Genomic DNA, 26441 nt, shown 5'->3' on the forward strand with positions numbered 1-26441 from the left:
GGAACATGAGATATGTTGACTCCAATTCATCCCCCCCCCCCCCATCTGCACATTATTTCCTGTGCTACAGAAAGCCATACAGCTCCAAAGCATAATAGATCCACCACCGTGTTTATAGGTTAGCAAAGCGTTCTTTTCTTCAAATGGTTCACCCTTTTTTCTCCAAACCTATCTTGTGTGGTTGTGGTCTAAATGTTTAATTTTTTGTTCCATCACTCCAAAACAGGGGCGTATTTGAACTTCAACGGTAGGGGGGGCCAGAGCCGAGGTGAGGGGCACATTTTAGACACCCCCCAGCACCGCTGACCCCCCCCCCCGCTGAAGACGACGAAGACGGCACCACCACCCCCGCCAACACCTCCAACTACTTTAAACCCCCCCCTTTCGCCGAAGACGACACCACCACCTGCCCGCCCGCCGATGACACCAACGCCTGGCTCCAACTACTTTGAACCCCCCCTCCCGCCGTCACTCTGCCGTCGCGCCTCACCTCCCTTTGCTGGTGGGGGACCCCAACCCCCGCCAGCCGAAGTCTCCTTCCTTCCTTCCTTCCTTCGTTTGGGTTTGGTTTCTGACATCCTGCACGCACATACAACGTACAGGACATCAGAAACCAAACCGAAACGAAGGAAGGAAGGAGACTTTGGCTGGCGGGGGTTGGGGTCCCCCACCAGCAAAGGGAGGTGAGGCACGACGGCGGGAGGAGGGGGGTTGGTTGTCGGTAGGGGGGTCCAGGGGCAAATCTATGGGGGCCAGGCCCCTGTGGCCCCATAGCAGATACACCCCTGCTCCAAAAGTGCTTTGTTCTAAAAAGTGTCAATGTTTTGGGCATACTTTACATGATAACTTTTGTGGTGCAGTTGAAGAATAGATTTCCTTCTGACAAATTATCTGAGCAGATTATTGTTGTGTAAGTAACACCATACTGTGGACAACTTCTCCAGTGTCAGGCCAGATGCTCAAAAGTTACCATTAAATACCGCATGTGTCTATATCTCAGCTGAACTTACCAATTTTGAAACAGCGATCGATGCTTAAAGGAAATCGCATGCAGATGTGCGGAAATTCCCCAAGCGGTTTGGTAGGGAACCTGCCTAGCAGTCTCATGGTAAGCATCAATGTTATACGTGGAGGGGAATAATCGAACGGCGCCGGCGAAATACATGGCCGGCGATGTATTTTGGTGGTGCCGCAAACAGCTGGCCAGACCCGTATTTTCGAAAAAGATGGCCGGCCATCTTTTGTTTCGATAATATGGTTCCGGCCAGCCAAATGCCTTGGATTTGGCCGGGGTTTGAGATGGCCGGCTTCGTTTTTTAGTGATAATGGAAAGTTATGTCGGCCATCTCTAACCCCGGCCAAATCCAAGGCATTTGGCCATGGGAGGAGCCAGCATTTTTAGTGCACTGGCCCCCCTGACATGCTAGGACACCAACCGGGCTCCCTAGGGTCACTGCGGTGGACTTCAGAAAAGCTCCCACGTGCATAGCTCCCTTACTTTGGGAGCTGAGCCCCCCAACCCCCCCCCCCAAAACCCACTACCCACAAATGTACTGCACCCACTAAAACTGCTCCAGGGACCTGCTTCTAGGACTTATTGCTGCTGTATAACTTTGGCACACCAGTTCATACCTGAAGACTAATCTCTCTGAAAAAGTCCTTTCTTGAAATATGCACGTTTACTCACAGTTAACTGCAGATCAGAGGTTGTGCCCCACTAGCAAAGAGTCCCCTGGTACTAAGATTAGCAGTAGGTTAGAGCTGGCACAATGGTGTACAATGTCCTCTTTCAGCACCATTCAAGGTAAGAACTACGTTCTCTAACGTGGGTAACACAGGAAAGGGAACTAAAACTGGCTTACAAAAATGGCCACTACTGCATGGACTACAACAGGAAACAAAACAGGGCACACTCTGACCCAGTAAGCAGGGGGAAAGCACCAGGGGAGTAGAGCCTACCAACTACCAATACCTACTCCCACCACAATGCATTGCTGATGTGACTCTGCAGTGCAAATAACAGAAAAGGTGTCACACTCACCCCAGAGCCACATCACAAGCAGGAAAAGGCTGTCTGAGGACAGAACACATTCTGCTGTCATGGAGGTGGGTACGGCATTTGAGGCTGGGATACAGGCTGGAAAAAAAAGTGTTTAAAGTGGGGTTTTTTTGGTGGGAGGGGGTTAGTGACCACTGGGGGAAGTACAGGGAGGTCATCTCTGCTTCCTTCCGGTGGTCATGTGGTCAGTTTGGGCACCTTTTTGAGGCTTGGTTGTGAAAATAAAAGGACCAAGTAAACCCGGCGAAATACTGCTTAATGCCGTATTTTTTTTCCCATTATCGGCGAAAGCCGGCTATCTGGTAGCCACGCCCATACCTGCCCATGTCCCACCTTCGCTTCGCCGCCGACATGCCCCTTTGAACTTTCGCCGGCGAGGCGACGGGAAAGCGGCGAAGCTGTCAAAAAAAGCAGCTTTCGATTATACCGATTTTGCCGCTTTTCCCAGATCGCCGGCCATCTCCCGATTTGTGTCGGAAAATGGCCGGCGATCACTTTCGATTATGAGCTGGAGAGTAACATAGTAGATGACGGCAGAAAAAGACCTGCACGGTCCACCCAGTCTGCCCAACAAGATAACTCATATGTGCTACTTTTTGTGTATACCCTACTTTTGATTTGTACCTGTGCTCTTCAGGGCACAGACCGTATAAGTCTGCCCAGCACTATCCCCGCCTCCCAACCACCAGCCCCGCCTCCCGCCACCGGCTCTGGCACAGACCGTATAAGTCTGCCCAGCACTATCCCTGCCTCCCAACCACCAGTCCCGTCTCCCACCACCGGCTCTGCCACCCGATCTTGACTAAGCTCCTGAGGATCCATTTCTTCTGCACAGGATTCCTTTATGCTTATCCCATGCATGTTTGAATTCCGTTACCGTTTTCATTTCCACCACCTCCCGCGGGAGGGCATTCCAAGCATCCACTACTTTCTCTGTGAAAAAATACTTCCTGACATTTTTCTTGAGTCTGCCCCCCTTCAATCTCATTTCATGTCCTCTCGTTCTACCGCCTTTGCATCTCCAGTTATACACATGCCTTGAAGAAAAAAGGCAACACCTGCATCACATGGAGCTTTTTTTTTGCTTCTATGACAACTTTTTAATAATGCTGTTACGTGTAGGACACACACACACATACATATAATGCATATGCAGATACTGTTAACAACAATGTTTTAATACTACTGTTAAATGCGGAAGACACACATATAGGACTAGACTATATATATATATATATATATATATATATATATATCACGTCTAAAAAGTTGATGCTGAAATGAAATATGCCTAAGTGTATTCTATAAAGTACACGAATGTAGGCATACTTCATAGAATAAACCTAAATTTCTGTAAGGTTTATAGAACCACGCGTCCATCCACGTGACTAAATTTAATCACGGGCAGCTATGACAAGTAAAAAGTTGGTGTGAATGCTGACGCCTAAATTAGGCATGGACCAGGTGTATTCTATAACAGCCTGCATAGATTCTAGAAATGCCCACAACCCACCCATTCCACGCACATAGCCACACCCCCTTTCAGCTATGCGATTTAGAACTTACACATGTCATGCTATTGAATACGCTTATATCCAACTAAAGAGTGCTTATATAGGTTGTTAAAAAACACTTTTTTTTTCAAAAAAAGCAAAACTTCAATAAACATTCAGATCACAGTTCATTTGTATCTCCTCAATTGACCTCAGTGATGTTTGCTGCCAACAAACATTTGCTTTTTATGGCAACGTTATCAACATCGAAACATCTTCATAGGTCAGCTACACTGACTTCACAAAATCTCAGACTTGTTTAATTATTTTTATATATTTAGCTTATCTTTTTGAGACCATTTTTCTTCGGACCCAGGGGTTTAAAAATGTCCGACATATGTTTTGCCCGACACCGAGCTGTCTCAAGGACAATCCCCCTGAGAACTTTTTAGCGCCAGCTCTGCTTTAAGTTCTATTAGCCAAGATCGGATACATGTGAATTATTAGGATTGTATGTCGATGATATCCAAAAGATTTTGTAAAACTGCCCGTCTACTGGAGTATTGAATACGCTTAGACAGTTCTGTGTGTAAATTTTAATTAATGCCAATTAGTGTCAATAATTGCTTGTTAAGTGACAATTATCGATGCGGATTGTCTTGTTAACTAAGTTCTGTGTGCTAATTTAGAATACGACTGGATTTGCACACGCAATTTAAGTTATGCTATATAGAATCCAGGGTGTAATACACGCACGTGGCACATTCAACACACATGTGCAGATACTATTGAAAAAATGCAAGCAGACTGCTCGCCCAAAACGTCGCGTTCATGCAATGACAGCTCCAGACCTGCTGGAATATTTTGAACGTTAAAGATAGGCAGTCCTTTCTGTGCATCGCTCAGATTGCTCATTTTAGTAGTAATGAGCTCATTGTAATACATTTGCATAGGATTATCAGTAGCTGCTACCGTGAATGGTAAAAGCAATGCAGAATCCCTGTGTGCATTAGACGCTGAATAATGTGCACGCTTGACTGGCTACAACCTATCTAAATCAAATGTTGCAAGCACGGAAGTTTTGAGAATTCCCTCTTCAGTGAAACTTTTCAGCAGGTCATTTGCAGAGATCTGTGGATTCTATTTTTAGATTTGGTCCGTTTTCAGGAAGTTCTAGCAGAGATTTTTCTTGGACTTCCAGATCATGCTTTGACTTCAACACTTCTATGTAATATCTATTTTTTCACAATGTTTTGCAAAATCCCGTACTTACATAAACAAGTGCAGACACAAAGTCCAAAGTAATGCCACACTTCTTAAGAAATGTGTTTCTTTCTAAAAGGTTTCAGAAAATCACAGCCGGACCTCCTATTCAGTGACTGTGTGTTTTGCACATGGCCCCTCTTTTCAGCCCCCATCCTTATGCAAATGAGGCCAGGAAATGATGTACCTTCACAGAATACATGTGTTTTCCCCATGAACCTATTCATATTTTAGAAAAGTCTCCTCATTCACGAACCTTTTCTAGAATGCGCTGAAAATTGTAACTATCCTGACGAGCACCTCTTATTGATCGAGACGGCCTGTTCAAAATTGAATTATATATCAAACTTTTATCTTTTAGAATATAACCATCTTTTTACTTTCTCAAAGAAAGCTCAATCTCCCCCAGTCTAAGCTCCCTAGTTAGAGTCTTCTAAAGTTATGTCTCTCTCAGTAGTTAATTTGTGGAAAACTTTGCCAATGGAAACACCTTCCAACTCACTGAGAGGACCATTCCAGGCCTCACCATTCTCCTCTTTGGTTCCCATGAGATATTTAATCAAGCACTTAGGAACCCTCCCACATTTCAACCAAGTTTTGTAATAATCCAGAAAGCCACTACAACTAGTGAAACCACTGCCTGAGACATTTGGTCATGGATGTGGGGTTATAACAGTGACCTGTTCCCTACAGGTTAGTCTGGAAGACTGATGAAACTCCATCACTCTGATCATTGGTGAATCTTTTCACTTCTTTGCTCCTCTAAGATTTCAAAACTCATTTCATCTATTGGCTATCCCCATGTACCCCACCGATCTAAGCTTGTATCTGAGGCAATGGAGGGTTAAGTAACTTGCCCAAGATCACAAGGAGCAGCAGTGGGATTTGTCAGCCTGGTGCTCTAATGACTGGCTACTCATCTGCTCTACTTTAGATAGACAAGTCCTTATAATACCCCCAAAGTAAATATTTTTAAGAAAAGACCATTAGAAGGGTAAGCCACCAACTACGTTCAATGGTAGGATTTATCACCCCATTTGATAAACGGACTACCCTCTGATGGCCTTTTATGAAAAAATTGTGAGGGGTATTATATGGATGTGTTCATATTGGATCCTTTTTTGGCATTTTAACGTACGTGTACTGAAGCCAAATAAGCACATATAGAAGTGCCACGAGAGTAGGATCTTGTGTCCGACAGTGGCCAGTCTGGGTAATTTGAAAATACCCTGCAGATTTATTCCCTATTGTCCACATTTAGAAGAGGCAATAAATCCCAAATCTAGCTGGCCAAGACATGCTAATACACCCTGCCCTTCATAAACTTGTACAATTTTTTAAATTGCCTTGACAACATTCTCTCATAACAAATTCCATAGACATGGAACTCAGTTTTAGAAATGATGTGGAGAAGGGAATGTGGAATTTTCCCACAGTATTTTGTAAAGGCTCTATCAAATGCAGAACCTCTTGTAAGATATGTGTAAGGACATACAGTACTGTATGCATCATTGCATCCAATGGGAGCAGGGATTTTTAAACGCTGCTCCTGATTACCTTCCGCCAAAAGCAAACCCTTCCCACCCATCGATCACCGCCTTCCACCACACCCATTCCTAATCACTCTCTTGACATCAAAGACCCCAACCAGAACATTCCAGCATCCCACTTCCTATAATGACTTCCTGCTGGGAGGTGTAATAAAACGCTGCAGTAATACAGGCAAGATCCAGAAGCAGTATCAAAGCAGGAAGACAACCAAAGATCCCCTCACTGCACGTGAATTTGAAAGATTTCTACATTAACAAGGTCAGAAGGTGACTGGCTAGAGCACTGGGGAACATTGGTTGTCCTCCATAACATGGTTCACAGGTTGTCAGATGTTTTTCTGTCTTCACAACCATCTCTAAGAAAAACTCTGGGCACCCAGCACAACTACCTCACTTATTTTTTCACAATTTTAATGAAGGTATTTTAAAACTGCATGCTAGATGCTATATTGTCAGATGGTACAACAACTTGAAATTACAGTTTTCCATGTTCTTAACTTAATGACTCACCATGGAATTAGATTTTTACAGTTTAGTAATGACAGAGAAATGTAGATGAGTCCATAGAGAGACAAGGAAGAGAGAAGCTGCTGTATTTATTTATTTATTTATTTGCAAAGCTTTGGTATACACTGATCGCACATTATAACTGCTAGACAGTTTACAATTCACATCTATATGGAGGAAAATTAAAGAAGGCTTAGGAAGAATAGCAAGAAAGTAAAAGAAAGGAATAAACGCAGGTCTTATCAACAGGGGAATGTAAAGGAGCAGGAGACAGAGGAGAAAGGTGAGGACTGAGGGAGAGAAAAGGATTAATCTGAGGAGGCTGTGGAAAATGAGGGGGTCAAAAGCTGTCCATAGGCAGATTGAAATTGAATTAGTCAGGATTTAATCTGCTTCTTAAATGTAGTGAATGATGGTTCGAGTCTAAGAGTGGACGAGAGACCAACATAACCACAGGCAGGAGTGACAAGTGGTGTCAATTTGTAGCAGAGTCTGGGGAGAAAGAAAAAGAAGGGCCTGTTGAGATGAATGCAAGGCCCATGAGGGAGTGTAAGGGTCAATAGATTTGATTTGCTTAGTTAGAAGCCAGTTATTAAAAGTGGGGAGACATGGTCCAAGCGACATGCACAGTTGATTGAATGAGTTGAAGTCTTTTGAGTGCAGATAAAGGCAAATCAGCATAGAGAGTATTACAATAATCCAGGTGGGTTATGACCAATCAGAGAATTAGTTTATAAATGAAGGTAATGTCTCAGGATGTGTGAACCCTTGGGCCACAATCAGGTTTATGCCACCTAGGCAGGCCCTGGCTGGCAGCAGGTGAGCCCCATACCAACAAAGAACTAGACCAGAGAATGACTCTTAAAAGAGTCCTTGAGAGTGCCCTGAAAAATAAGGATGGAAAGTGGCTCTTAAGAGAGCCCTTGGGGGCTGGCTCGATGGAGTCCAGGCTAGGGATTAGCTGAAACAAGGCACGGACTAGATCCAGACTGGAACTGATATGGACTGAAGACACAGCCTGGCACAAGGCTGGAATTCACACTAGATCAGGCTAGGTGACCCATTGCAAAGGCACTGGTGGGCCTCAGGAACTTCCTCACATACTACTAGACACGAAGTGATAACATCAGCCAGCGCCCTGTTGCAGGGCTATAAAGGAAGTGCAGGGTTTCCAGGAAGTAGAACAGATTCTGGCATGGAATGCTGCTGGACACTATGGAAAACAGGTAACAGGTAGGAAGGGTTTCATTGTATGCATTCTATAAAAGGTGAAAAATGATGTGTAGTGCTGCTGAGTCTATTTGATTTTTGAAGGAGCATTTGGAATTGAAGGTAACACCTAAAATTTTAACTGTCACAAAAAACAATGGTTTGTCCTGCAATGAAGAGGAGAGGGTGAGGGTACCAAAGAATAAAGGTTAGGAAAGTGAAAGGCTTTGCTTTTGGTTTCATTAAGAAACAAGTGTTTATTTCTGAGCCAAACTGAAACTAACTGCAGATAAATGTTCAGCTTATTGATTGTGGAAGAGGGTGAAGAGAGGGTATAAGGGGTCTTCCCTCAAGAAGAAGATTGCAGAGTCTGACTTTGCTCACTTGCCCCCAATTTCATGTTAGTTTTCGGCTGATCTGCAATGCTTATCATGAGGTCGGTCAAAGCACTGAATTATTATTACAGCATAGAAATCCCAGATCACTCATCTTCCCTCTCCAGCTGACTCTATGTGACCTTGAGCCTTTTGCCTGTTTTCTTACCATCAGCTAAGTATAGTAATAACATTGAGCTTTTTTTTTGTCTCCCTGCAATACAGTCTTCAGAATAAGTGCACGCCATCATGCCAAGAGATGACAGTATACACATTTCTAAGATATTAAATTGCAAAGCCCATTTGGGTGCTGTTTGGAAGAAACCCACTTTTCTCAGCCAGTTCTCATCATTGCATTTATTACAAGCTTACTTTGCAGTTAGCCAGCTTAGTGAAGCTGAAGCTAGTTCTCGTTGCTTAAAATATCAACCACTGACCAGCAAAATCATTTTCCCTCTGTCATAATTAATTGACTAAGGACTAAATTCTACGGTTCTGTTATTCAGCCACAAGAGGCTCCTGTCCATTTAAATCACTTGTCTGGGGCTAACGGGACATTTTCAGTGGCACTCAAGCTGAAACTGGATATTTTGGGGAGTGTTCCAGGGTGGAGCCAGCACTCAGCTGGTTAAGTGCAGATGAGACAAAACTATTCAAAATTGTCAAACACATTCGGATTGTGAAAAATTGCAGTAAGATCTTAGGAAACTGGAAGACTGGGCATCCAAATGACAGATTAAGTTTAATATGGACAAATGCAAAGTGATGCACATTGGGAAAAATAATCCGAATCATAGTTACCTGATGGAGTCAGCACTCAAGAAAAAGATCTAGGTGTCGTGATTGTAGACAATATGCTGAAATCTTCTGCTCAGTGTGTGTAATGATGACCAAAAAAGCAGGCAGGATGCTAGGAATTGTTAGGAAGGATGCAAAATAAGACCAAGAATATTATAATGCATCTGTATTTGCTCCATGGTGCAACTTCCCCTTGAGTATTGTGTTCAATACTGGTTGCTGTAACTCAAAAAAGATAAAGTGGAATTAGAAAAGGTTCAAAGAAGAGCGACCAAAATGATAAAGGGGATGGAACTCCTCTCATATGAGGAAAGGGTAAAAAGGTTAGGGATCTTCAGCTTGGGGAAGATATGGCTGGGGGGGGGGGGGGGGTATGATTGAGGTCTATAAAATTCTGAGTGGTGTAGAATGGGTAGAAGTGAAACAATGTCTCACACTTTCAAAAAGTACAAACACTAGGGGACATTCAATGAAATTACATGGAAATATTTTTAAAACAAATAGGAGGAAATATTTTTCACACAAAGAATAGTTAAGCTCTGGAACTTATTGTCGGAGGATGTGGTAACAGTGATTAGCATATCTGGGTTTAAAAACAGGTTTGGACAAGTTCCTGGAGGAAAGGTCCATAATCTGTTATTGAGACAGACATGGGGAAGCCTTTGTTTGCCCCGGGATTGGTAGCATGGAATGTTGCTACTCTTCGGGTTTCTTCCACATACTTGTAACCAGGATTGGATACTGTTGCAAACAGGATAGTGGGCTAGTTGGACCATTGGTCTGACCCTGTATGGAATAGCCTAGTAGTTAGTGCAGCGGACTTTGATCCTGGGGAACTGGGTTTGATTCCTACTACAGTTTCTTCTGACTCTCTTGTTAACCCTCCATTGCCCAGGTACAAATTAGTATCTGTATATACTATGTAAACCACTTTGAATGTAGTTGCAAAAACCACAGAAAGGAGTATATCAAGTCCCATTTCCCTTGTTACATTTGTACCCTGTGCTTTCCCACTCATGGCAGGCTCAATGCGGCTTACATATTGTATACAGGTACTTATTTGTACCTGGGGCAATGGAGGGTTAAGTGACTTGCCCAGAGTCACAAGGAGCTGACTGTGTCTGAAGTGGGAATTGAACTCAGTTCCTCAGGACCAAAGTCCACCACCCTAACCACTAGGCCACTCCTCCAGTTCCCCCTTATGTTCTTATTCAGCACTTAAGCAGCTAAGATACCCACTTAAATGGGACCATACAAAGCACAGTCATATTTTTATGTGTTTTTTTCATAGCTGGTTAAGTGCTAAATATCATACTTAACCAGTTCTGTTTCTGCTGGCTCTAGCATTGAATTTCTGGCTATAACTCGTGTGACGATCAGCAAGACACTGATCACCACTGGTTGAATATCTGGCCTACAAGTCTTAGGTTCATTTTGCACGTATAAACAGCTGATCATATGTGTAAAACAGCTCAGACATGTAATTAGTGATTTCCGAACACACAATTAGACACGTGAAGGTCAATTCTATAAACCAGCAATCCAGGCACCCGTCCTTAAGCCCCCTTTACATGTACAAATATATGGAATGTAGTTCTAGCAGTTACATGCAAGAGTGCCTGGAGGACACCTTAGCGCTGATCTGTAACGCTGTGCATATGTGGCAGAGTGTATACATGCGAGAGTGGCATTCACATGGGTGGGACATTGGCAGGGCTCCCACTTGCACATGTAACTTATAGAATGCTGTAAGTTAGACACATCTGTGTTGCATTTACTCACAGCAATACCGGGTTTACCCTGGTGTCCTCTAAAGGAATCAGCACCCAGATACTGTATAGAGTAAGATTTCACATAGAGGGGCATAATCGAACGTCACCGGCGAAATAGGTTACCGGCGATCTATTTTGGCAGCGGCGCAACACCTGGCTGGAACCATATTTTCGAAAAAGATGGCCGGCCATCTTTTTTTTTTGATAATACGGTTTAGGCCGGCCAAATGCCAGAGTTCGCCGGGTTTCAGATCGCCGGTTTTGTTTTTCAGCAATAATGGAAAAAAAAAATGCCGGCCATCTCAAACCCGGCGAAATTCAAGGCATTTGGTCAAGGGAGGAGCCAGCATTTGTAGTGCACTGGTCCCCCTGACATGCCTGGACACCAACTGGGCACCCTAGGGGGCACTTCTAAAAATGTAACAAAAATACACAAATAGCTCCCAGGTGCATAGCTCCCTTACCTTGGGTGCTGAGCCCCCCAAAACCCACTCCCCACAACTCTACACCATTACCATAGCCCTTATGGGCGAAGGGGGGCACCTACATGTGGGTACAGTGGGTTTTGGGGGGGTTTGTAGGGCTTAACACATAGCACCACAAATGTAACAGGTGGGGGGGGGGGGATGGACCTGGGTCTGCCTGCCTGAAGTGCACTGCACCCATTAAAAACTCCTCCAGGGACCTGCATACTGCTGTCAGGGAGCTGGGTATGACATTTGAGGCTGGCATACAGGCTGGCATACAGGCTGGCAAAAAAGTGTTTTGTTTTTATTTTTTTAGTGTGGGAGGGGGTTGGTGACCACTGGGGGAGTATGGGGAGGTCAACCCCCATTCCCTCCTGTGGTCATCTGGTCAATTGGGGCACCTTTTTGAGGCTTGGTCGTGAAAATTAAAGGACCAAGTAAACCCGGCGAAATACTGATTAACGCTGCTTTTATTTTCCATTATCCGCGAAAGCCGGCCATCTGGTAGCCACGCCCATGCCCGCCCATGTCTTGCCTTCACTTCGCCGCCGACATGCCCCCTTGAACTTTCGCCGGCACGGCGACGGGAAAGCAGCGATGTTGTCAAAAACGCCGCTTTCGATTATACCAATTTTGCCGCTTTTGCGCAATCGCTGGCCATCTCCCAATTTATGTCGGAAGATGGCTAGTGATCACTTTCAAAAATAAGCCTGTTTGTGTCCTCAGGGCACCTCATGGAGGTTGTAGAATTGTCCCCATAGACCATTATATTAGAGACATATCCTCAAGTAACTCCTGGCATTTATCCATCTACATTACATCCCATAGAGACTTCAAGGGAACATGGCTTAGGATGAACCATAATGTACACATGCAGTTCCCATTTTACAAAGTGAATTCAAGTGTGTGAAGAAACATTTCCATGTTGCCTTTTACACCAGGGCTTTACACAAAGGATTAAGGGAGTCGGACTCCTCAATCTCATGTAGTTTTTGTCCACCTCCAAAATGATACCATGTTAAAACTGCAAACTGTGTAGGTTTGTACAATGGGACCTTCTGCACCTGAAAGTGACACCAATTACAGGATTTTTTGGAAGAACATCACATTTCAGATGATTATCAGTTTGACCTTTGTTCCAAGTATTCTGGAGACATTGTTATTTTTGGTAAGTGATACTGTTAGAGGAAGTGATTTCCTTATGGTGGTTCTCGCCATCTCAGCTGTCTTTGATACTGTACACCATGGATAGAATTCATTGGTATTTCAGGAAAGGTATTAAAGTGGTTCTCATCTTTTTTGGCAAGCAGATTTTTTTCAAGTTAGACAAAGATCAGAATTTTATTCCTGGAAATCACTTTCTTCTGAAGTTCCTCAAGGCTCTGCCTTTGCACCAGGATTAGTTAACATCTCTAGGCTATTGGTCATGTATGGAAGTCCTGTGCCAGCTCTGTGCAGATGACCTTCAATTTGTGGTTCCTATCAAGGGATCTATAGTGAAAACATTGGATTATTATCCAGCTTATTTTCAAAAGAGAAAGATGCCCATATTTTGACCCAAATCAGGAGATGGGCACCTTTCTCTCATGGGTGCCCAAATCGGTATAATCGAAAGCCGATTTTGGGCTCCTCCAACTGCAGTCTGTCGCAGAAACGAACAAAGTTGATGGGGGCGTGTCGGAGGCGTGGTGAAGGCGGGACTGGGGTGTGTTTATCGGCCGAGGAGAGCTGGGCGCCCTCGGCCGATAATGGAAAAAAGAAGGGCGGCAGTAGTGAGAATTTGGGCCACTTTTTTTGGACCCTTTTTTTCATGAACAAGTCCCCAAAAAGTGCTCAGATGACCACCGGAGGGAATCGGGGATGACCTCCCCTGACTCCCCCCCCCGTGGTCACTAACCCCCTCCCTCCAAAAAAAAAAAGAACTTTAAAAACCTTTTTTTGCCAGCCTCAAATGTCATACCCAGCTCCATCGCAGCAGAATGCAGGTCCCTGGAGCAGTTGTTAGTGGGTGCAGTGGAATTCAGGCAGGTGGACACAGGCCCACCCCCCCTACCTGTTACACTTGTGCTGGTAAATGGGAGCCCTCCAAACCGCCCCCAAAACCCACTGCACCCACATCTAGGTGCCCCCCTTCACCCATAAGTGCTATGGTAAGGGTGTAGAATTGTGGGCAATGGGTTTTGGGGGGCTCAGCACCCAAGATAAGGGAGCTATGGACTTGGGAGGTATTTTAATTTAAAAAAAAAACTTTTTACAAGTCCCCCCTAGGGTGCCTGGTTGGTGTCCTGGCATGTGAGGGGGACCAGTGCACTATGAATCCTGGCCCCTCCCATGAACAAATGCCTTGGAGTTGTTCGTTTTTGAGCTGGGCAGCTTCGGTTTCCATTATCGCTGAAAATTGATACCGCTCAGCTCAAATCCACCCAAATCCGATGCATTTGCCCGGCACCAACCGTATTATCGAAACAAAAGATGGACGCCCATCTTTTTCGAAAATACGGTCTGTCCCGCCACTTTGCGGACCTGTCCTCGGAGATAGTCGCCCATGGAGATGGGCGTCCGCGTTCGATTATGCCCCTCTATATATCACTTTCTTTACGATCAGTAAAAATGTGTCAATGCCAATAAAATCATGCTAAATATGCTAAAATCTCAATTTTTGTTTTTATCAGTCTTTTTGATCATCTATTAAGTGTTGACGTTGATGATATACAGATTCCAATTACCAGACAATTGAAATATTTAGGTATTCAGCTTGATTCAACTTTGACTTTTCAGATACAAATTCAAAATATTATTACAAACATATTGTTTAAACTGAGAGTGGTTAGAAGATTTAAAGAATTTTTGTCACAAGAAAATTGCAGGACACCGGTCCAAGCAATTGTGCTGCTGCATTTTGATTATTGTAATGCATTGTTACTGGGTTGTCCAGCATAGTTCCTGCAATCACTGCAGCTAGTGCAAAATGTGGCAGCATGATTGCTTACCAGTTCATCTAGCTTTACTCATATTTCACCAGTTTTGAAAGAGCTCCATTGGCTTTCAGTGAAATGGAGAATTCAATTTAAAGTTTTGTTATTGATTTTCAAAATATTAAATGGCTTGGCCCTATTGTACTTGCCTCAACATTACAAATTTATTAACTGGTTCACACATTACATTCTGCAGAGAATTTTATATTAGATTACCATTTTTAAGTAGAGAAAGTTAGATGTTTCGCACTACTTATGCGGCAGGACCAATGCTACGGAAATTCTCTCCCTCGGACTCTCAGAAATATGACAAGTATGAAGTATACACAAAGGTTATGAAGTATTCTTCTACATGCATACTCCAGATGCAATGCATTTACAACAGCTCCTGAAAACCAACAGCCGTATTTTAGCCATGATTTTGTGTTGCTATTTTATAAAGACATATAAGAACATAAAAATGGTTATACTGGGTCAGATCAATGGTCCATCTGGCTCAGTATCCTGCTTCCAACAGTGGCCAATCCAGGTCACAAGTATCTGGAAGAAACCCAATTAGTACAACATTCCATGCGGAATCACAAACAGTAGCAACATTCCATACTACCAATTCCAGAACAAGCAGTGGCTTTCCCATGTCTGTCTCAATAACAGACTGTGGACTTTCCCTCCAGGAACTTGTCCAAACCCAGATAATCCCACATCCTACATCCTCTGGCAACAAGTTCCACAGCTTAACTATTCGTTGAGTGAAACAATATTTCCTCCTATTTGTTTTAAAAGTATTTCAATGTAACTTTATTGAATGTCCCCTTGTCTTAGTACTTTCTGAAGGAGTAAAAAATCTATTAATTTCTACTTATTCTACACCACTCAGGGTTTTATAGACCTCAATCATATCTCCCCTTTGTTGTCTCTTTTCCAAGCTGAAGAGCCCTAACCTCTTTAGCTTTTCCTCATATCATTTTGGTCGCTCTTCGAACCTTTTCTAGTGCCACTATATCTTTTTTGAGATATGGCGACCAGAACTAATTGCAATACTCAATGTGAGATTGCATTGTGGAGTGATACAGAGGCATTTTATTATTCTTGGTCTTATTTGCATTCTTTTGCTAATAATTCCTAACATCTTGTTTGCTTTTTTGGTCACTGCCACACACTGGGCAGAAGATTTCAGTGTATTGTCTATAATGACACCTAGATCCTTTTTCTTGGGTGCTGACCCCCAAGATGGACCTTAGCATCAGGTAAATGAGTTGGGTTATTCTTCACAATGTGCATCACTTTGCATTTGTCCATATTAAATTTAATCTGTTATTTGGATGACCAGTCTTCCAATTTCCTAAGGTCTTCCTGCAATTTTTCACATCCTAGGCAGTCGGGCTTCTGAGTTGGCCACTCCACTGAAACTATTCTGGCACCTTTACTGAATGATATTCATACAGCCTTTGTTCAGAGTTAGGATTTAGTATTGATTTTGCTAGACCTAACATCTGCTTTTGATCTAGTTGACCATTCTCTACTTCTTGCTTCAATGGGTATCACTGGGACTGTCCTTTCATGGTTTTCCTCATTCCTCTTTAATCAGCAATGTGATATTCGCACACCTCAGGAGACCTCTGCATTTTCTCCTCTTTTGTGCAGTGTATACCACAGGGTTCCATTCTTTCACCTCTCCTTTTCAATATTTTCTTGGCCCCCTAGCTTGTCTCATCCAAAGTCTCAGCATGAAATTCTACATCTATGTGGACGATATCCTTTTGGGTTCCATTCACAAATCTCAATTGCTAAAGCTTTCCTCACTATGAACATGCCTTGTGGAACACTGGCTTTCCTCCAATCATCTGGAAGAGTTATGTAGGTATCTAGGTATTCCCACGAAGCTCGCACATGCTCGGGTTCACTAAAAATGAACATGCACATGGGGAGGGGGAAAGCAGGGCAGGCAGAGCTGCGGCAAATATTGCCACAGGACAGCTTCTGCTGGAGGGGCTTTGGGGTCCCTGCCATCAAAACCAGCAGACCTGGTGGGGGGGGGGGGGCAAGAACCAAAATTCGGGTCCCTTTCTCTACAGTGCACTGCACTGACCACTAGCCTACTCCTGGGACCGGCTTGCTGCCCTAACAGGAATGGCCATAATATCTGAGACTGTCACACAGCCTGGTATGTACTGTCATTGTTACATCTTGGGGGGGGGAGGGGGTCAGTGACCACTGGGCAATTAAGTGGATAGCTGATCAGTTAGGGCACCATTTTGTGACATTAGTCATGATTGAAACAGGTCCAGATAAAAATGACCCAAGTTTTGCCCTAGACATTTTTATATTGTTCCATTATCCCAGGAAAATGTCCAAATTTTGGGTCCACCCAAAACATGCTGCCTTATGATTGTGACGAACTGTGGAGAAAACTGTCCCAAATCTGAGTTTCAGAAATTGCAACTTGGGACGTTTTCTGATGAAAAATGGCCATCTGGCGCTTTGGGCCACTTTTGAGATGTTTTTCTCTTTTGAAAACGGTGCCATAGGGGCTTGTGTGTCTTTATAAATTATCTTCCCAAACTAGGTGACCTGTTATAAAATTATCCTCCATGTGCTAATTATGCAAGGGAGAGGTTTGCTCAGTAGATCAGCTCTTCTCCTTACTGTAAAACAGATTAAACTCTGGAATTCGGTGCCAGAGAATGTGGTAAAGGTAGTTAGCTTAGCGAGGTTTAAAAAAGGTCTGGACGGCTTCCTAAAGAAAAAGTCCATAGACCATTATTAAATTGACTTGGGGAAAATCCACTGCTTATTTCTGGGATAAGCAGCATAAAATGTATTGAACTTTTTTGGGATCTTGCCAGGTACTTGTGACCTGGATTGGCCACTGTTGGAAACTGTAGATACAAGGAATGGGATGCAGGAACTGGGTTCCAAGTGTTCACTGTCTAATCTGTGCAGTGTCCTGGACCAGCAGCTCTAAATGCTTCAGAATTACCAGCACTAGAAGTATAAGAAATGTTAATTCTCAAGATTTAAAAAAAACAGAAGGAGGTTTCTCTCTTGCAGTCCATGGAAAGTGAATATGAAAGCCTGAGAGAAGTATTTGAAGGCCACATCTCTCCATCAAGTTGCAGAAAACCTGCTGGACAGGCGGCAGGAGGCCAGTCAGATGTAGAAGGATATAGCGTCTCCTGTATCAAATGTTCTCTCTTGAAAACATGTTTTCCAGCCTGTTAATTTAACTAGGAGCAACCTGACCACTACCAGATAAGTCTATATATTGCAGTAAAAGTTTGGCACTGGAGTGGAAGTTAATGGTAACTAAGTGCCAAACAGAAAGGTATCTAAGTACACTTAGGTGCTATTCTGTAACTGCAAAGGGAGTGTTCACATGGGCAGGTCATTTAAATGTGTCCTTTACTGACTGCTGTCAGTTAGGCACCTAATTTTATAAAGCTCAAATATGGATGTCTAATCCTGCAGTACATTCTTATGGCAAGGGGGAGTGGTCTAGGCATGTATTGTGCAGGACAGGGAGGGGCCAAAATATGAACATCCAACTCCAATTTCAGAAGAGGGAGGGATGTCTATGTCCAAAAAGATGGACGTTGCTATTTATACATAAGTAATGCCACACTGGGAAAAGACCAAGGGTCCATCGAGCCCAGCATCTTGTCCACGACAGCAGCCAATCCAGATTGTGAGCTATCTGGGGTTAGAAGAAAAGAAATACCTGCTGTATTGGAATGTATAAGAAACCTACAAGCCTGAAGCTATTGAAGGAGTGTACATTCAGGTTTGGTAGGTATTTTTCCCATCCCTGTAGGCCTCACAATAGAAAATAGCCCCTCCCAACAAACAGCTGAAGTGGGATTTGAACCCAGGTCCCTTGGTTTTCAGCCCACTTCCCTAACTACTAGGCTACCCATCTACTCTGCAGGGCTACCTGTGTGACCATTGGCATGGATGTCTGTATCCCTTGTTTTGTCCTGTTCATAGATCTTGCTTGAAAGTATATGAGAAATGGACAACAATATGTGATGTATAGACTTGGCCATCCATATTCTGAATTGAACATCCTTTCTAAAATGCTCTTCTATTGGGTCCTTTTATTAAGGTGCATTAATGGAGTTACTGCAATGCTAATGAATTAACTGTGTGTTAAGTGCCATGCAAGCCATAGTTATACAGTGGGCTGTGCAGCATTTAATGTGCCTTGATATGTAGCCTCCCAGATCCAGGTCCAATAATGGCCAAATACTGATGCACATGTACTCATGTATTCGATAAAATATGCATGTTCACCATAACTCCCCAATGTGTCTATAACACATGAACCTTATCCGACCACATCAACTCCTTGTATTTGTTTCTCTACCGGAGTTGGCGAACGCCTGTACAGTACAATGTAAGCCACATTGAGCCTGCAAATAGGTGGGAAAATGTGGGATACAAATGTAACATATAAATAAATAACTCTGGCTGTGCTCAAACAACAGCCTGGAAATGTCTATACATGGCCATAGCTATTCAGTGGCTTTAGTTAGAGATTGCCAGGGTGGAACTGGCAGTTACCAGACAGCCGCAATAGTCAGATCGCAATGCAGTAAAGACAGAACAGAAATGTTGCTGTCTTAATTTTATCTTGCTAACTAGATAACAGTTTATGTAATGCTGTTATCTGGATAACTGTGGAACTCACTTCCGTACCTGGATTTTCAGCCCCACTCACCATCTGGATAAAAGTACTGAAATATCTGTGAAAAATTTAAATGCAAGTTAGGGATGAGACAAATGAGGTATTTTTTTTCTTACTTAATCTTTAGCACCAAACCCCTCAAAATCTATTATATCATCTTTATCATAGATGTGTTGAAAAACCTGACTGGCTAGGTGGTCCCTGTGGACTGGATTGAGAATCAAGCTGTTCCTGAAGATCTAAATCCAGTGCTTCACTGTGTGTTTGATATGGGGTGTTCCGAACAGTAGCCTTTGATCTGTGACCTGCACAGTCAGTTAATATGAGAATTAGGGCGACCTCTTAGCACATGATCACACTAACAGATAATGCAGCAACTGGACACAGGTGTATTTGCATAAAATAGGCGCTAACCTGACCTGTGTAAATGCTTAGACTATAAGCTAACATGTCACCTAAGTGCAATTCTTCAAAGACTCAATTCGCATCGCATTTGCAAAAGGGGAGTACAGCAAGGTGGAGCTTGGGCAGGACCCAAACTTATTAAAGAATAATGTAAATTACCCGTTTATCTGTGGCATTTCAGCGTTCAGTTTCCAGCAGCTCTATATAAGTGCTCCCACCTAAACCTGGTTAGGCTGGTCCTAACAGGTGCCCCTTAGTGTGTACATTACACTCACTGTGTTGGATAGTATTTGCACATTACTTGGAGGGAATATCCGCAACACAGCCGAGGTAATTCTTGCTTTGCTCAAAGACCCTACTCCTGCATGTATTGGTGGAAACGAGGGTCTGGCTCCGATCCTAATGTTGCTTTGCAAACTCCTGGTTTTCCTTCATTTCGGACCTGCTTTCCCCCACTCCTCCTCCTGGTGCAATCCCTTTCCCGCTAGCCCTCCCGCTGCCTCCGCAGCAGCAGCAGCCATACGGGAGTGGGCGGGGCCAGTGCTCCAGTCTCTCCTCCCTCCCCCTGGGTGACGTCGCCTGGCCTCGCGCGGCGGTGACGCCACCCGGGGGGCGGAGCCGGCTTGGTTTAAAGCGCTGGTGGCGGCGGGAGGAGCCGGGAGAGAGTGAGAGAGCGCTGGAGAGCGGGATTCCGGGTTTCCGGAGCAGGAGGCCCCCCCCCCGCGCCCCCTCCAAACCACAGCATGGCCCTGCGGCCCCCGCTGCTCCTCGCCTGCCTGTGGGTGGCGGTGGCGGCGCAGGAGCTATACGCGCCTCACTCCATCCGCCTGGAGGGCGACATTACCCTGGGGGGCCTGTTCCCGGTGCACGGCGAGGGGCCCCCGGGCGCGGGGCCCTGCGGGGACATCAAGAAGAAGAACGGCATCCACCGGCTCGAGGCCATGCTCTACGCGCTGGACCAGATCAACAGCGACCCCGAGCTGCTGCCCAATGTCAGCCTGGGCGCGCGCCTGCTGGACACCTGCTCCCGGGACACGCACGCGCTCGAGCAGTCGCTCACCTTTGTACAAGCGCTGATCCAGCGGGACCCATCCGATGTGCGTTGCACCAGCGGGGAGGCGCCGCTCTTCGTCAAGCCCGAGCGGGTGCTGGGAGTGGTGGGCGCCTCGGCCAGCTCCGTCTCCATCATGGTGGCCAACATCCTGCGCCTCTTCCAGGTAGGGAGCAGCCGGGTCTGAGGGTGCAACCTCGCCTCTCCCTCTCCTTCCCTTAGTTTAGGGATCCTGCCCCTGGGCTTGGGGGGCACCTTCCGCCAGAATTCTTACTGGACTCCTCTCTACCCCCTCCTCTCCCCACTACCCCTTCAATGCATGACACATGGCACATTTACTGGGTGCAATCTGTAAAATGCAGTCTTGCAAGAGTCATGCAAGAAGTGGGAAAAACAAATTTGGTTGATGGATTGCCTACCAAAAAGGAAGCCTCGCCTCCCACAAGGGCCACCTAACAGCTTCTGATTCCTTTCTTTTTTGTAGAAGCAGAAGGTTTACAATGCCACGTCTTTCAATTGTCGTTGCACTGCTGTCTGTCTATGGGGAGTCCTTCTCCTTGGACCACATCTGCTTCAAACACTTCCAGTTCTATTTGGGGGGAAAAGATCACTTAAATGAATCTGTGCAGAGATGAACAGGAAGAGCTGTGTCGGCAGTTACAGGTGTCCCTGCCCTTTGATCCTGCAGCAAACCTCAGTAAATCGTATAGATACCTCCTGGCCGCTGATCCTGCTGGACAGCTCCCGGTCCTCCTGCCCGCTGATTCTGCTGGACAGCTCCCGGCCCTCATGCCCGCTGATCCTGCTGGACAGCTCCCGGCCCTCCTGCCCGCTGATCCTGCTGGACAGCTCCTCTTTGCTGCTTGAGTTGGAAACCTTTCCTAAATAGCCCTGTCCATCACACAGATCCCCCCCCCCCCCCCCCCCCCCACGGAGAGCTCACTGAGCAGCTGCTACTGCTGAACGGTTCCCTGATCGTTGCCTCTCCTGGCCAGTTCTGTACCAGCTGATTGTGCTGGAGACCTCGGAAAAGCTTCGGGTTCCTCTGGAGATCCTTTCCCAGTACCCAGACTGAGCATCCCCTTGGAGATCACCCCACCCATTGATTCCTGCTCTCTATCCGCTGATTTGGGTGCTACCGACATCCCTGTATAGGGGGGAACCGGCTCTTCAAGCTTTTTCCTTGCGATCTCCCGTCAAATTTCACATTTATTTTGCAGGGACTTCTTAAAACTCCTCCGTGTATGTGTCAGTTTGGAAATGATTTGCTTATGGGAGCTGTTTTCTTTTCAAGTTTTTTTGCTTCGGGTCTGTAAAGCGCAGGGTTGATTAGAGCTTGAAAGAGCTGAGCGAATCTGGTACCGCTATCCTTTTGGACTGGGAGTGGGGCTTTTGCAGTTTTCATTTCTTTGAGTGTTGGTGAACTTGGCGTTGTCTCTGACTGTCCCAGCTCCGGCTGTAAAGATCGGGGTCAGGATACACTCGGTGGATTTGCAGATTGCAGTAGACAGGAGAAACGTGTCTCTCCTGCAGTTTTATTTATTTATTTTGTAAGGAAGAAGAGTATTTCTTGAAGACAGAAAGCGTTGGACACTTGTAGCCTGCAGTTTCAGCTCCCTTCACTGGCCTGACTGCTGACCTGCCCTGTCAATTTTCTGGCTGAGGGGCAGAAGTCCTGCAGTGTAGAGGACAGTGCAAAACACTTGTTTCAAAAGCTTGAATAATCCTTAATGAAAACCCACAGGGCAGCGAGCTGGCAAACGGCTAAATGCCACTGATACATCTTGACGGTGGAACTGAAACCAGATGTAAAGAAATATTAGTGTTTCTTTGATTCAGGGATTGCGGCTTTTTCAAGGACCTGACTCGACCGCCTTCCAATTAGGCTGGGGTTGGGGAGGAGGGAGGGGGTGTGCGCTGATGTGCCGATTGAAAATGTGTGATGATTAAAATTGGAACCATTTTAAGTATCACCCAATTAGCGAGATGGTTCAACAATTACAAAGATCAAGCAAGGTGCTGAGTGAGTTGGAGGTGCAGATTGTCTTTTCTTGTTTTTCCAGGCCCCCTTTTTAATGTTGCAAACTGATGACAATTCACACAGTCAGGTCTGGTGCTACATGAAGGAAGAGACCACTTTTCTGAGCACTGCTTTTTTTTTTTCCTGACCTGTGCCTAGGCTGTTTTTTGTTTTCCTTTTTCTGGTGTACTGCTGATTACTGTCCTATATTTGCTTGTTAGGGTTCTCTGGTGGGTTTTGCATCCAAGTATTTTCTTCCTTCCTCTTCTTTCCTCCATAATGGCAGCCAGAATTGCCTCTGTAAAGTGTTTTTTTGCATAAAATAAGCCCTCGCTGTTGGCCCTGTGGTGGCTTAGTATGGGGTACCCCCACCCCCCATTCCCACTGAAGAAGCAGCTTCTTCCTCTTTGTATAGTCACACTACCACATAGAAGCACAGAGGGGTTTTTGTAGCAAGGTTCCTTTAGTAACAAAAACTCAGCAGCACTCAAAAGAGATCTGACCAATAAATAAGAGATATAGCAATGATACAGCTTCTACTCTAAAGACAAATATATGTAATATGGATTAGGAGAAAATATATTCCTTCATAATCACATTTTCTCTGGGATTAGACCAGATGCCCTTTACTATAACATGCTGCAGACCTCACAATAACACATCCTGGTTAAAATACATTCTGATCAAAATAATAAAACCATCAGGCTACCCACCTTACTGTGTGTAGAGGAGCTGTATCTGCATCTCAGAATATCATTCTCTCCAGTCCCCTGTTTATTATCACAAAGGCATGATATTCATTGTTTTCTAATGGAGATGTGCAAAGGTTTGTTTGAACTTTGAACCCTTTGTGACAGTCGGCTATTAACAAAGCATTCAATATTTTGTAACCAGACTTTCCCTCTGGATTACTATGAAATTAGATTTTGTTACAACTATGAACAATGTCACTGCAGTGTCTTATGGATTAAATTAAGACTGTATTTCTTAGTGACACTCAGAAGAGGGAGGCTGTGCAAAAAAAAAAAAAAAAAAGGAATGTGTACACAAGAAAAACACGTGGTTGGCAGTTTTGTGTAAAATCAGTATAACCACTGGGGGACAGTAGCGTGAAAGTCAGGCTGTTGTCTAAACCAATATATGAGGGAATAAGGCAAGGATTAGATTACTAAGAAGCAAGGTTTCCTTAAGGAATCTTAAGATTTTTCACGAGCATATTCCAAGTTGTGAGTAATAAAATGTGTTCGACAGTGGAGAGACTTTTGACTTGATGGATGGATGTGAGAGAAAGAATCCCACCATACTCTGGCATATATTACCAAAATCATCTTGAGCCCGACTTACTGAATTGTTTTCCCTAGCTGAAGAGAATGGCAGAAAACCCTTAGTAAGTAAGGTTGTCAATGTTTTAAATAATTGCCGAGCAGAATTTGCATTTTTAAATTACCATAGCTCCCAGTTATTATGACATTGCATATAGTAAAGGGCAAGTTTTAAAAGTTGTGCAGCATTTTCCTTTGAAAATTAGGCTGTAGTTGCATTGTAGGTACTTCTGTCTTCTCTAATGGTGTAGTTTTATTTTTAAAACATAACAAAATAAAGTTCACAATGAGGAATACGAAATTGCTCCTCTTAGACTCTTTGCTCAATCATATCAGCTCTAACCTCCCTTGTGGGCCCATAAGCCCTTCAGCGGGCAGGAATGATTCCCTGGTGCTCTGGCTGTGCTGATGTGGTAAAACAAAGAGTACTGGCCTTTTGTGGTTGGTTATTCAACACAAAATCAGGAAAAACATAAATTAGCTGCAGCTTCACTCAATAATATATGTTTGCAACCTAACATGTAAACATAAGTACATAAGTAATGCCACACTGGGAAAAGACCAAGGGTCCATCAAGCCCAGCATCCTGTCCACGACAGCGGCCAATCCAGGCCAAGGGCACCTGGCAAGCTTCCCAAATGTACAAACATTCTATACACGTTATTCCCGGAATTATAAGTGCTCATATGAACTGAGACCACCGCAGATCTAAATGATCTCTTGTGTCACCTTCTCAATAAATTTTGATATTCAGACCATTTTCAGTTCAAGTATTGAATATCCGATTCAGCAAATCTGCCCAAAAGTGACACTGGCACTGGTTGATATTCAAACCAGTGCCTGGGTAGCTTGCTTGATAAAATATGGATAGCCTTTTCCTAACTTTATCTACCTCTTACCCTGTGAGAGGGCTAAATATCCCCCCTAACTGGTTTAATCCCAGCTCTGCCTTCAACTCCACCCTGGTGTGATGTCATGTTGCTTGCAACCTTCTGTGAGTCTTGCTGCAGCATTCTGAATCAACTGGAGCTGGTGCAGGCCCTTTGTAGTCAGACCATTGTATAGTGCATTGCAGTAATCCAGTCTTGATGTTACCATGGCATGTACAACTGGGATAAGATTTACCTTCTCAATGTAAGGAGTGAGGCAGCGTAGTTGTTGCAAATAGTAGAAGCAGCTCTTGAAGGTAGCTTGGATTTGGGGAATCAGAGTAAGTGTTGAATCTAACTGTATTCCAAGGTTCCTGATGTGATTTGAGAGGAAGTTCATACTTCCCAAAAGAGATTTTGATGTCTGGAATGTATCCACTTGTGTTAAGGACCCAGAGAAACTTGGTTTAACTTGGGTTCAGGCAAAGTTTGTTGTGTTTAGCCCATTCTTGAATTGATGTTAGACTGCTAATCAGTTTATTCAGGGCTGTAGGTAAGAAAGGTTCAATGGGTATGAGTAGCTGCAATCATCCGTGTAAATGTAGAACTGAGTGTCCACTGACTAAATCAGCTCAGCTAGTGGCTTGAGGTAGATATTGAACAGAATAGGTGACAGTATCAATCCTTGTAGTACCCCGCAGGTCAGTGTCCATGGTGGCCATGAGTTGCTGCCAAACATTATGGATTGTTGCCTGTCTGATAGGTAGGATCTGAACCAAGCAAGTACTGTTCCATTGATACCTGTTTGTGTCAGTCATACTAGTATATCATGATCCACAATGTCAAAACTGCTGGGAAATCTAGCAGCTCTAACACCGAGGCGAATCCCCGTCTCAGTTTCTGTGAAGATCATCTGTCCAGTAGGGATATGAGGACTGTTTCTGTTCCATAACCGGGTCTGAATCCAGATTGACATGGATTTAGCCAGTTTCTCTCTTCTCAACAATCACTGAGTTGAACACAGACTGTTTGTTCTTACGTTTTCCCTAGAAATGGGATGTTGGATACTGGCTGGTAACTTTCAAGTTTGTCCTGGTCAAGGTTGTTTTTCTTTAGCAAAGGCTGCCCTTTTTAATGCTGTTGGCAGTTGCCCATTAGAAAGAGAGGAATTCACAATTTTTGTGGTGCCTTCTGTGAGGTTCATATTTGCCTGCTGTACTATCTGTGATAGGCAGGGGTGGAGGGAGCAGGTAGTTGGTTGAAGGTCTCTTAGGATTTTGTCCTTTCTACAGTTCCACTCAAATTTGTTATCAGCATTTGACTTGGTAGATCATAACCTTCTATTGAAGCACCTTACTCATACAGGATTGGTAAGGAATACTCTAAACTGGTTTTGCTCCTACCTTACAGATAGAATCTACATGATGAATTGGCAAAACACTCTGTCAAACAGTTATAGATTGACATGTGGAGTCCTGCAGGGTTCCACCCTAGCACCTATATTAATATATTTTGGCACCTCTACCAGCCCTTATCCAGTCATAAGGCTTGACCCCCTATATATATGCTGATGATATTCAAATTCTCACTTCTATAGATCTGACTAATTCACTGGGAGTACTA

General features: G+C 44.3%; 1 protein-coding gene across 1 annotated transcript in view; it reads left to right on the forward strand.

The window, feature by feature from the left end:
• Nucleotides 1–20299: 20299 nt before the first annotated feature.
• GRM7 (glutamate metabotropic receptor 7) overlaps nt 20300–26441 on the forward strand; it is a 387933-nt gene continuing 381791 nt past the window's right edge. The window contains exon 1 of the mRNA XM_030207271.1: nt 20300–20773. Coding sequence (XP_030063131.1) covers nt 20300–20773 — 474 coding nt within the window. The remainder of the gene's footprint in view (nt 20774–26441) is intronic.

This window comes from Microcaecilia unicolor, chromosome 6 (assembly GCF_901765095.1).
Source record: "Microcaecilia unicolor chromosome 6, aMicUni1.1, whole genome shotgun sequence".
Classification (NCBI taxonomy): Eukaryota; Metazoa; Chordata; class Amphibia; order Gymnophiona; family Siphonopidae; genus Microcaecilia; species Microcaecilia unicolor.